Below are 12,008 nucleotides of genomic sequence, written 5' to 3' on the forward strand. Positions count from 1 at the left end.
CATAATATGATTAAATTCAATGTAGAGCTCAAAAGGAAAATGTATTAAAGAGGCATTAAATTTCGAGATGAAGTTAAGGCTGGCATCCATGCAATGAGACGCAGCCTGCATACCTTAAGCTGGGCAAAAATTGTAACAGATAAAACATCTCAAGAACAGTGGGAGACATTTCAAAAATAATTTAATAGGTTACAAGTCAATTAAATGCCTAAGATCGCTCCTTGATAACAAAAAAAAAACCATGAGCAAAATTAGAAGGGACAATGTAAAGAAAAATTCACAAATATGTAATTAAGACAGATTCTGGCAACATGGAGCAATGGTCCATTAACCATCTCCTTCGGTTTTCTTGAATTTGGAACTTCCTTTTCTTTTGTGAAGATAATCATGTCACTACAATACATAAGGAGCAAGAATGGGAAACAAGGGAATTATAAAGTTTGGTTCGCCTAACATCCTTTGTTGGAAGTGAGGACCCTCGTCTCTGAAATCATTCCAGTAAATAAAATATTACACTGTTATGATATATTAATTACACTTGTATATGGCAAATGGCAAGAAAGTCATTCATCCATGTTTGGAGATGATTCAGGGGTAGAATTTTAAGCAAAACAGATGACAAGATATTAATAAATTAGACAAATAAATAAATCAGTGCCAAATGGTTTTCAGCAAATGCAGATATGACGTTATCCAGTCCAGACTAAAACAAAAAGGAGATTACTTTCTAGATGGTGAAAATGTAGGAATAATGGAAGTCCAAAGGGACTTGGGAATCCATGCACAAAGACCAGCAAAATGCCCTGAAAATGTCAAAAATAAATAAAGGTGTAAATGAAATATGAGCTTTTATACCTGGTAGACTATGATAATAAATACCTGAAGTACAACAGTTGCTTCTGCAACTTTAGCCAATGGAGGAGATGCAACACTGATTTAAAGGAATCTCTCAATGGCATTAACATACATTTTTTTCTTTCCAGCTAATGTATTGTTAAGTTAAATGGTGAATTTTTTTATGCTTGCAATTATTTGTTTCTGGATATTTTCTTTGAAGATGACCATGTACAATTAATTTTAACCATCATTTTTTTTTTGGTTATTTCATTAAGCTGAAAGTGCGATGCCAGTTTCAGCCCATTGTTGATAGAAAAATCATTCCCCGTTAGGTTTCTTCTGTATTTCTAACTCCAGCATTGGACAATATATTGTAGCAGGATGAAAAGATCTCCCTATCAATCTCGGAATGTAAAGCTCTCTATTATTCATGACAATAATAGATGCAAGTGGATTTCTTTTTGAGTATGGGGAATACCCTGAAGATAGGGCATCTTCTTCTCCATCTTCTTTCCTCCAGCTCTGTCAGTCTGTCTCTCTCTTCTGTTTTCTCTCTGTCTCCTTTCACAGACCCAAAATCAATTCTCACCTTTTGTCCAATTAACATCTGATGGATGTTAGGTCTGGACTCCTGCCCCTCCCATTCTTCTCCCTTAATCTCTTTTCTTCAATTAAGATGCCTGCCTGCCTTTTGCTTGTACTTTGGGCTCAGGCTCAAAATGTCAATAATATATCCTTACCTCCTATGGACACAGTAAGACAGGCTGAGTTCCTCCAGCATTTCTATGTCTTTTTAACGTCTTGATGATTACAAGAGCATTGCATTCTCACCCTCCCTTTCACCCTTACAACAACCAAATATACGGTCGGTGCCAAAGGGGAGGCATTCACGGGCATAGCCCATCCTTGAGGTGCTCTCCATGCCCCTCCCACCACTGCTGAGCAAATTTATGACAGTTAGACTGTGCCCCATCTGGGCAGGCCATATCAGCAACCCCCACCCCCCCCCATTCTCATCCACTGCTGAGCAAGTTTTAGAGCAGAAGAGTGTGCCCCCATGTGGTCACCAAATGCCCCTTGCTAACATGCGCTCTGGCCCGCTGACCTTGACCAAATAGTTAATCATCTTATGCAGGTGGTTATATGTCTTGATGCAATCGATATTAAGTCAGAATTAGTGAGCACAGTTGATTTGCCACTAGTTGAGCAAGTTCATTGGCACCAGCCATTCACTGAAGACAAAGTGAATGCCCACAACTTGATCTTATCATGGGTGGTCTGACCAAACTGCACTATGATACCAACTTGAAAGAAGCAGATGCAACTCAGAATACACCAGGGCATTCTTTTTAGGTCTTAAATGAGGAAACATTTTCCATAAGTTTAGAATGCTTCCCAAATAGCCAGTGATTAGCTTTAACTTTGGATTTTGACAATTTTGCTACCAGTGGTTCTCACCTTTTTTCTTTCCACTCACATCCCACTTTAAGTAATCCCTTTGCCATCGGTGCTCTATGATTAGTAAGGGATTGCTTAAAGTGGGATGTGAGTGGGAAGGGAAAGTTGATAATGCGCTAGACCCAACTGTTACTGAAATACTTTGCTTGAGAAAAATTGTCATTGGTCTGTTCCATCATTTAATGAAATAACGGTTGATCACTGACCTAACTCCACTGTCCTGTATTCCTTAATACCTTTCCTTTAGGACAGTGGTTCTCAATCTTTTTCTTTCCACCCACATACCACCATAAGCAATCTCTTACTAATCACAGAGCACCTTTGGCATAGGGAATACTTAAAGTGGGATGTGAGTGGAAATAAAAAGGTTGAGAACCAGTGTGCTAAAGAAAAGGTATTGAGGAGTACAGGACAATAGAGTTAGGTCAGTGATCAACCGTGATCTCATTAAATGATGGAACAGGCTTAAGGGCTAAATAAATAAATATCATGAATTAATCTTATTCCAAAATGACTAGGTGCAATCTTTTGAAATCATGTGATCAGTAAGCCTGCCCCAACTGTTATATGACAAAGGATTTTAAAAAGTATATCATTTAAAAAAGCCATTGAAAGATACTGGCACAAGTCAAAAGCAGAGCTACCCTCTAACCCAGTTGGCCCAGATTCTCTTTCATCTAAGTGGAGTGTGACTGGAGGCACATGAAGTGCAGCAAGCCTTAGCAGGGGAACAACACTCATCTTGGGAAGCTCCTCTCGGGACCCTTAGAGATCTGATCAACAGATCATCGAACAAGAAACTCAGAGAGTGCTTGGTTCTTATTCAAATCTTATTCAAATAGCATATGATCTTTGAGAAATCATTAAAAAGATGACTCTTCCAGAAATGGCAGCACTGCAAAGCTGAAGTGACATCCAAGGTGATGTAACGGAGACTATGAGAGATTTTGAAACAATGGTCCCATTTCAGGGAAGGGATTAACTGCTGCAGTTGGCATCCTTTTATGTTACTTGATTGTTTGGACCTTTGAAATGCTCTTTGTAACCTTGCCAGGAATCTATTCCACAGAAATGAAGCTCTTGTTTTCAATGTTGGAAGAGGGCGGAAGATTTAACTACAGTGGATAACTCAACTCTGTTATCCAACACAAAACAGAAAACTTAAAGTTTTGAAATGGAATTACACCTGTGAAATGGTGTGTCCAAATGGAAGTTGTTGAATTAATAACTGTAAAGCATAAACTTAAAACTGTCATCAAAACTTGGGGAGAGTTGAGAAGAATGAGTCTCATGGTAGGAGATTTAGGCTGTTAATATTCCACCGAATCAGAAATGGTGGCATGGAATCAACAATAATTTTAACAAAGTAGACGGATAAACATTTGAATTTTTAAAAATCTGGTTAGAAAGAGGTGGAATACCTTCTTTCAGACGATCAAAAAGGGCATAATGAACCAAGTGGCTCCTGTCTATGCTCCATGTCAAAGTAATGAATTAACTTCTTTACTTTTACTTACTTCAAACAACGTGGAACATGATCTAAAAGTTTATCACATTTCAAATCCCATTAAATAGGTGCAATCATCCCCATTTCCTGTTTTGTCACATTAGTCACCTGACAGAAAGTTTATTTTCAATGTAAAAACTTTAAACTTTTACTGTAAGGCTTGAAAGCAGGGACATGTGATTTCTGATGCCGAGGAGCAATAAGGTTGTTCCTGTGCAGCCTAATTTAGCGACTACATCACAGTACAGCTTATATTACAGCAACACAGGTGGATTCCCTTTTTCGCATGGGATATATAACAACATTACCCTGATGATAGCTTTCCCAACCTCCCTTTCACCATTGGAGCGACCGAATAATCATCTTATGCAGGTGGGGTTTTCACAGAGGTATTCCAGGAAATTGAATTAGATCGCTTGTTTGAGAGCAACAAAAATGCAAGATTATCCGTGAAAAGAATATTATGCCATCACTCTTTGCAAGATAGCTGGGACACAGCTTTGGCAGAAATAAATACAGTTTCCTTGTAATACCTGTATCTTGCAACAGCCATGTGCTTATCCAGTTCCATTACTATTCTCTCAATGCCATTTGCTGTGCAGACCTTTCCTGAACCACATTGCCCCTAAATCTGTTGTTCATTTCCACAGATAGCAATGGCAGGGCTTTTGCTCAGTGATCAGTGCCTTGCTTAAGCGAGTTAATCTTGTTTTACAGCTGAATTATTTTGTCTCCTGCAGGCTGCGATTATGTAGAAAGATATTGTGTTCATGGGAGCGGATCTTTCAACGACAGATCCTGTGGTCAGATAACCTGTGAACCGGTCTGTTTCAGTAATGGATGAGCAACAGTTTCCTAGCCTGAGCAATTTGTCTTTTGAGATGACAGCAGATAACATGCAGATTAACTGGTCGAGTGTCAGTGATATTAAGATATATGTTCCATCCCTCTCCACCACCCCCACTCTCACAACAACCAGCTGTTTCCTACACAATGCACACAAAGCTTGGCCTTACTTCAGTGCAACTTGTCAAGACACAGTTCGATAAATTTGAACACTTTGCTCCTAGATTTTCCAGTGGGGCATCCAAAAGGTCCAATGAAGAAAGCAAGCTGTTTATTTTAAAACATTATCATGGTAAGAATTTCAGGGTTGTGGATGCCCAGAGGAGAATTTGACAAAAGAATATTAGACAACAATCCAGTGGTCAGCAATCTGTGCCAGTTCATCGCACACAGTGAAATACGGTATTTAATTCAGCATGAGCCACCTCTTAACCGCAACTGACCCCACAGATCTTGCTTTATCACAATCTCAAGGTGCCGCATATTATTAAATGAATGTGTGAAATACCCTGGATTAAGGATCTTTCACCCTGCACAGAGGCTCCAGTTTAAAACCCAATTCATCTGTCCTGTGTGTGAACAAGATTTGAATTTGGACAGATTCTGATCTCATTATCCCAGGACAATATTATATAATGGATGGATATGCTTCATGGTACATAAAATACACCTTCAAACATCTGAGGTTGTTTCAATATTAAGCGTATTAGTTCACATGAAGCACAATCTTGTACCAAGTACTCTACCTGCACATTATCTGCTATTCCCTGCCCAGAATTTGATTCACTTTGCACCTAAACACAAAAATAGAATTTGCAGTGCCGGCAAGAACTGGATTTGTAGAGTCAGAAATTCTATTCATTTTTTTCCAGATGCAAAATAACATGAACCCTAACATATCCACAAGGATGGTTGTATGATCTTGATCCACCATTTAGATTTTATGTTTAATGTTAAACATACTTGCATTGAAATTGAATACTCATTTTTCAGGTGTTAATTATGAAAATTTCAGACACACACACACACACACACACACACACACACACACACACACACACACACACACACACACACACACACATTGTGTGCCTGTGATTATTTACTTGAGAACTGGTGCCAATTGCAAAATTGAGTCGACTACTTTCATGAACCATGAATGTTAGTGCATCTAATCTTTACCATGCATCCAAGCAACCCCAAATTATATAATTTTCATAATTGCTGAAATAGCCACATTAAAATTGGCCTGGAAAAGTTTCATAAGAACAAGGAGCATGTTTTATTAATAATGGCTTATCTCGATATTTACATTGCTGTTAGTGAGACCCTGTCAAATGTCTTCAGAACTCAATGCAGATTGTTCAAACACCAATCCAAGTCATTAACAGGGAATGCTTTCTCTAGCATTTCGCTGATACTGCGAGCAGCACTTCACCACTGGAGGCATCAATACAGCCATGGCTGACAAATTAAAGTGCGTCAGCAACCTTATTGAGAGGATTGAGGTGTCAATTAGAAGAGAACAAGGCTTCTTTAGAGTTTTCTTGTTTTGTCAACTGAGAATAGGGTTAGTTTTAGGCTTTGAGTAAAAGGCTAATTCCCAGAGTCTGCAGAGATACCACATCTTCAGATTTATTGTCAGAGTACATACAAGGCATCACATACAACCCCGAGATTCTTTTTCCTGCAGTGCAAAAAAAAATCCTGTTCTCTGTTTACACATGTAAACAAATAAATTTAAACAAACTGACTGCAATATTGAGAGGAAAAAAAATCAATAAATGCACAAGTCAGAGACCTTAAACGAGTCCCTGACTGAGTTTGTTGTTGAGGAGTCTGACGGTGGAGGGGGAGCACCTGTTCCTGAACCTGGTGGTGCGAGTCTTGTGGCACTGATACCTCTTTGCTAATGGTAGCAGCGAGAACAGAGTGTGTGCTGGGTGGTGTGAATTTTTGATGATTGCTGCTACTCTCTGAGAGCGCAGTGTTTCCTGTAGATGTTCTCAATGATGGGGAGGGTTTTGCCTGTGTTGTCCTAGGCTGTCCACTATCTTTTGGAGGGCTTTATGCTCAGGGGTATTGGTGTCACTCTACCGGACCATGATGCAGCCACTCAACACACTTTCCACCACATATCTGTAGAAATTTGCCAGGGTTTCTCAGGTCATACCAAACCTCCGCAAACTCCTGAGAAAGTAGAGGCGCTAACACACTTTTTTCATGATGCCATTAGTGTGCAGGGTCCAGGAAAGATCCTGCAAGACTGTGATTCCTAAGAACTTAAATTTGCCCTACCTGTCCACCTCTAATCTCTCAGTGATCTTTGGATCTACACGTTTGGTTTTCCAACCAAACAGATGACGTATCTGCAGATCTAGTTTGCGGATCTTCTCCAGCATTTTTGTGTACGACCTTAGTTTTCCGAAAGCTGTTTTCATTAAGTTGTTTGACAATGTGCATAAAATGTTCAACCATGCTCTTGTGCTTTAAATCCTCTCTCCGAGGAGGACACATTAACTCTCAATATCTTTGCTGCAAGATATTTCCAAGTAGTTGCAGTAAATTTCTGCCACTTCTCAAGTCACTGTTGGTTTGCGAGGAAACTCGGCCTGTATCTGGGACAATGATTTCACTACAATTATTAGCATGTTTACAAGGACACAACTCTGTCAAACAAAGAGGGGCTAGATGACAGGACATTTTCAACACGCAGTAGTGCATCGAGGAATGGTTCCTAATTTTCTCTAATCTTAATAATGTCATTACATTATGTAGCCAGTGTGCATGAGTCAAAGAGAGTTCATCTTTCCATTTCATTAAAACTGCTTGTCTTGCTTTCACCGTGCTGAAAACTAAAACTTTCTCGTGAGGTGCCGATAAAAGTTTATCCAGTTCACGCGATTAAAAAAAAACACACAGAGCAATTAAAGTGCATGAATCTAATTTAATCTTAAAAATTATTGATAAAGAATGAAAAATATTCTGCCAATATACATTCCCATAACATATGAATCAATGAAGCTTCAAAAATGGACATATTTAAGTTTAGAGAAAATTAGGTATTGTAGCGGCAGCTCCTGCAATAACACCCACAACCAGACGGGTTGAGCTCATTTATTGAAGGCTGCTGGGCTGCACTTATACTCCCAGCCCAGACCTGGCTGAGAACCGCACTGGAGGGCGCTGATGTCACCCAGACATCACGTGGTGCCCCAGAGCAGGCTTCTGAGCCCTGTGCTGGGAGGAAGGGAAAACCCCCGAAGGTGCCATTTTGGTTGGCTGCCCCGCCGCGTGGCTTACAAGCGGGGCCGGTTTGCCTGCTTAGTGGTGAGCCGCCACAGTATAATATCAAAGATAAAAAGTTTTTGTTTGAAGAGGTATGGGGCCCATTTATAGAATACTATCATAATTAGCCATTTTAGGTGATATGGGTGTTCTTGTACTGATCCTTCTGTCTGCTGGAGGCCGCGAGTTGATCCATCTTTGAATTTTTATTGTAACCTTGATTAGAGGGAGGGGTTAGTATTAGTTTTAGGTTTTTTTCTTTTTCATAGATGGATTTATGGGGTTTAATTACGATTATCCGAGATAATACCTATTTTGGTTTAGATACTACATTAAGGTATAATGAGCTTTGTTACAATATTATTTAACTGATTTTTATGTATAATCATTTTAACAAACAATCACATTTAACAATTAAGGATGAAATTTAAAATTTGTGGTATAATTATATGCTATGTATATGTAATCATATTGCTTTGCTGTATCAATAATGCATATAGATTATTATGTTAAACTCAATAAAAATATTTTAAAAAGGAAAGGAGGGATGGTACCAGGGGACAAGGGTCTGTGATGTTCATTTGCTTGCATCTCACATCAGTTTGTTTTTCCAGTATAGTGATTGAAGGTGCAGTACGTAACTCAGGTTGAGTTTTGGATGTCTGGCAGCATCCCACAGTAAATATGAAGTAGATTATAGTCATTGAAAATAGGTACTTGAGCAACCCATTCAGCCCATTGAGTTTGCACTACCATTCAATATGATCATAGCTGATCAGTACCATATTCTTACTTTCCCTGAATATCCCTTGACCTCTTTAAGGGCCACATCCAACTTTCTCTTGAATACATCGAATGAAATGGCCTCAACAGCTTTCCATCGCAGAGATGACCCACAAGTTCACAACTCTCTGAGTGATCTCAGTCCTAAATGGTTTACCATTCTCCTAAATTCTAATGAGGACAATCCCCGTCCATCCAGCCTTTCTTCGTGCGTCGATCCTGCCATACCAGGATGGTGACGACTTCAGCGCTGCCTTCTACATGCTACACAGTCTTGAACAGCAAGACAACAACAGAGGAGCAGCAAGACTGAAGCCTGACAGACAAGAGTCAGAGTCTGAACAGCAGCAGGAGTGAAAGGAGCAGGAGGAAGGCAGCTGCTCACAAAAGGCGTCCCCTGATCAGCACGCATAAACTCATCTCCCAGCTGAAAAGAGGAGAGTCGTTTTGTTGAGATGAGCTTAAGGCATTCCCTGATAGAGATGCTTCTCTTAAATCATAAACCCTGATGCAAGCCAAATGTTACCAGAAAAAAATGCATCAATAATCTGGCAGGAGAGGCCTGATGACACATTATAATCCCTCATATCCTGTTTTGCTGGTCGAGCTGCATTGATTAGAACACATGAATGAAGGAAAATTTGCTTCAATGATTTATAAGGTTTGCTGCAACATTTCTATTTCCTGATGAGTGGCACCTTATTTAAATAACTCAAGTTACATGAAATATATTTCCTGTGCAATTCTCCATTCTCTTGGTGTAAAAAGATGGCACAAGGATCATGAGGTCACGAGGTCGAGAAATTACTTTTTGCTTCGCTCCACTTAGTTCTTGTTCCTAAAACTCTTCTTAAGGTAGGCTCCATTCCTGTTGGAAGAGGACCTTGCTCCTAGCAGGTATCTTCATGACCAGGACTTATATAAAGAGAAAAAGAGTCGGTTCTCCCTCTCCTACTGTAGTTGCCAGATACTGTAAACCCATGAAACATCATAAAACTGCTAAGTGACAACAGATAACACTTCATGTTATATTTTTGTGGCAAACAGCATCAATCGATAAATCAAACAAAATTCTTTTGTTCTCAAATCAGATTTCTGTCAAACTAGACTGGTCTTACCTCAGCCATTGATTCTTGGCCTTTAAAAACCAAGTTGATTACAGCTGTGAAGAAATGTAGAAAAGATACGGACACAGCTAAAATTCTTGCAGGAAAGAGGGACATTTGTTGTGCAGATAAACAGTTTGAGGGGTTGCGGTGAGGGGGGGGTGGTCAATAGGAATAAAATTTTTATGACATAATTAGAATCATGAAGAGTATTGCAGAATGGTAACTGAGCTTACATATATATTCATTGTGTCCCAAAGTAAGAGAGTGAACTACAGCATTTTGTGTGCTTTCTTGAACTTACGCACGTAGCCAATTTTATAACATTGTACTGACAAATTTAAAGCATAATTAAATACAACTTCGGAAAAGGAATACTCAAGCACATTGACATGAACCAAGCATGTTGCCCGCATCACCTTTCCATATTTGCAAAGCACAAGATGTCACAAGATATTCAGCTAAGTATCCACTTCCTCCTCCCTCTGAACAACAATTATAAAGCTGTATTATAGGCAGCAGGACTAGTTCATGTCAAAAGAGATGGACATTCCACAGAAGTATCTTCCCCTCGGTATCTTTAATCAGGTCTTTAAAAGCACAGAGATCAGATATAGCAAATTGGTTCAGTGTATAAATTCAACAAAGCACACAATCTGTTAATACATTACCATGTTCTTATGTCATTAAAAAATGTGGAATTAACTTGAAGTTTAAACTTATCATTGTGTGTTACCAATAGAGATCAGAGGATCCTGATTCTGGTTACAGATGAGTTAACTGATCTAGTTAGAATGTTCGAAGGGAATGATACAGCTTATTTATGAAAGATGGAGGGAAGGGGTAAATGTTCTTGATGGGAACTCCAGCAGTCACAAGTATGTTGCTAGATCAAAATCAAGCATTGCAGTGTGACGGTCTGTCCACTCTCCTGGATGGAGAACAACCATTTTTAAGTGTGTACTTTTTCCACTGAAATTGAAAGATAATACAAATGCTGAGAATCTGAAATAAAAACTGAAAACCCTGGAATGTTTGCTTTGCCTCTCTTTCCACAGATGGTGCCTGACCTGCTACATCTTCACATATATTTCTATGCTTTTTTTGAGGGAAAGGGAAATCAATCTGCACGCAATATAGAATTAAAATACATAATACCACAAATGGCGTACATTCTATCAGTGGCACTTACATCTTACCTCGGGTTTGATTACACGACAGATTTAACATACAAATCTTAGCAGAGCTTTCTTAACAAAAATTAAAAGAGTTAAAATCTCAGGAGTACAGAAGGTAAAAATCTTTTTAAGCAAATGTATGTGGGAACACGATATCATTTTTTCAAAATATAAGTACACATTTCTTCCTGCTACTCATAGGATTTTACTCTGCTAAAAAAAATTGATCTTAAACATTCTTCCTAACTCCGAATAACATCAGAGAGCATGCCTAAGTAAAGTGCTCATCTTCTCATTTCCCCAATTAAAAATTAAAAATCAACAAGCATTTTATCTGTTACTTGTTTTTTCAGAAAAATATGAGAAATCTCAAAAATCTCAAGGTTGTTTCATAAAGCAATGTTTTATTTCAACCTAAATGCACATTTATTTGCAGAAAAGTTAAAGCTGAAAAATATTCTTAAATTAATTCACTTGTTTCCCAAATCAATATACTGGTACCTTAATTACAAACTCTCCCAACATAATTCTCTCACAAGCATACCTGCACTTTCTACCCTGCAAGGAACCCGAGCTTTTGACTTAACGTGATCTTTCTCAAGACTTGCATAAATGGAGTGAATTCATATTTGAAGGTCATTCCTGCATTTCTATCTGGACAATAAACCATGTTGGAACGACAAATTTTTTTTTTGCAATATCGAGTGGAGGAAAAGGACCATCTGTTCATTTACCTTCACAGTATAGACACCTCGAACAGTCTGTGAAGCATTTAATTCTTTCCATCCTCCAGTTCTATAGTAGACCACACCATTGGCCAAAAGATCCCAAAAGTGAAACGTTAAAGCAATGTTAGACTGTGACGATAAATGCAGAGGCGGGTATAATCATTATGCCAATAAATTTGTGAGTAAGGTTGAAACTGATGCATTTACACACTGGCAATGTAAAAGACTCATGATGAGCCAACAAAATTAGCACTCACTATAACTTAAACCGGCACCA

At 38.8% G+C, this 12,008-nt stretch overlaps 1 protein-coding gene across 12 annotated transcripts in view; it reads right to left on the reverse strand.

Moving 5' to 3' along the window:
* Positions 1 to 12,008, reverse strand: part of wwox (WW domain containing oxidoreductase) — an 877,584-nt gene that overhangs the window by 415,911 nt on the left and 449,665 nt on the right. Inside the window, exon 10 of one of the 12 annotated variants that reach the window (XM_069902092.1) lies at positions 9,839 to 9,881. The exons of the other annotated variants lie outside the window; for them this stretch is intronic. Within the exon in view, the coding sequence (XP_069758193.1) occupies positions 9,860 to 9,881 (22 nt within the window). The 3' untranslated portion in view covers positions 9,839 to 9,859. Of the gene's footprint in view, positions 1 to 9,838; positions 9,882 to 12,008 lie in introns of those variants that run through there. 12 annotated transcript variants of the gene reach the window in all.

The sequence above is a fragment of the Narcine bancroftii genome, chromosome 10 (assembly GCF_036971445.1).
Source record: "Narcine bancroftii isolate sNarBan1 chromosome 10, sNarBan1.hap1, whole genome shotgun sequence".
Classification (NCBI taxonomy): domain Eukaryota; kingdom Metazoa; phylum Chordata; class Chondrichthyes; order Torpediniformes; family Narcinidae; genus Narcine; species Narcine bancroftii.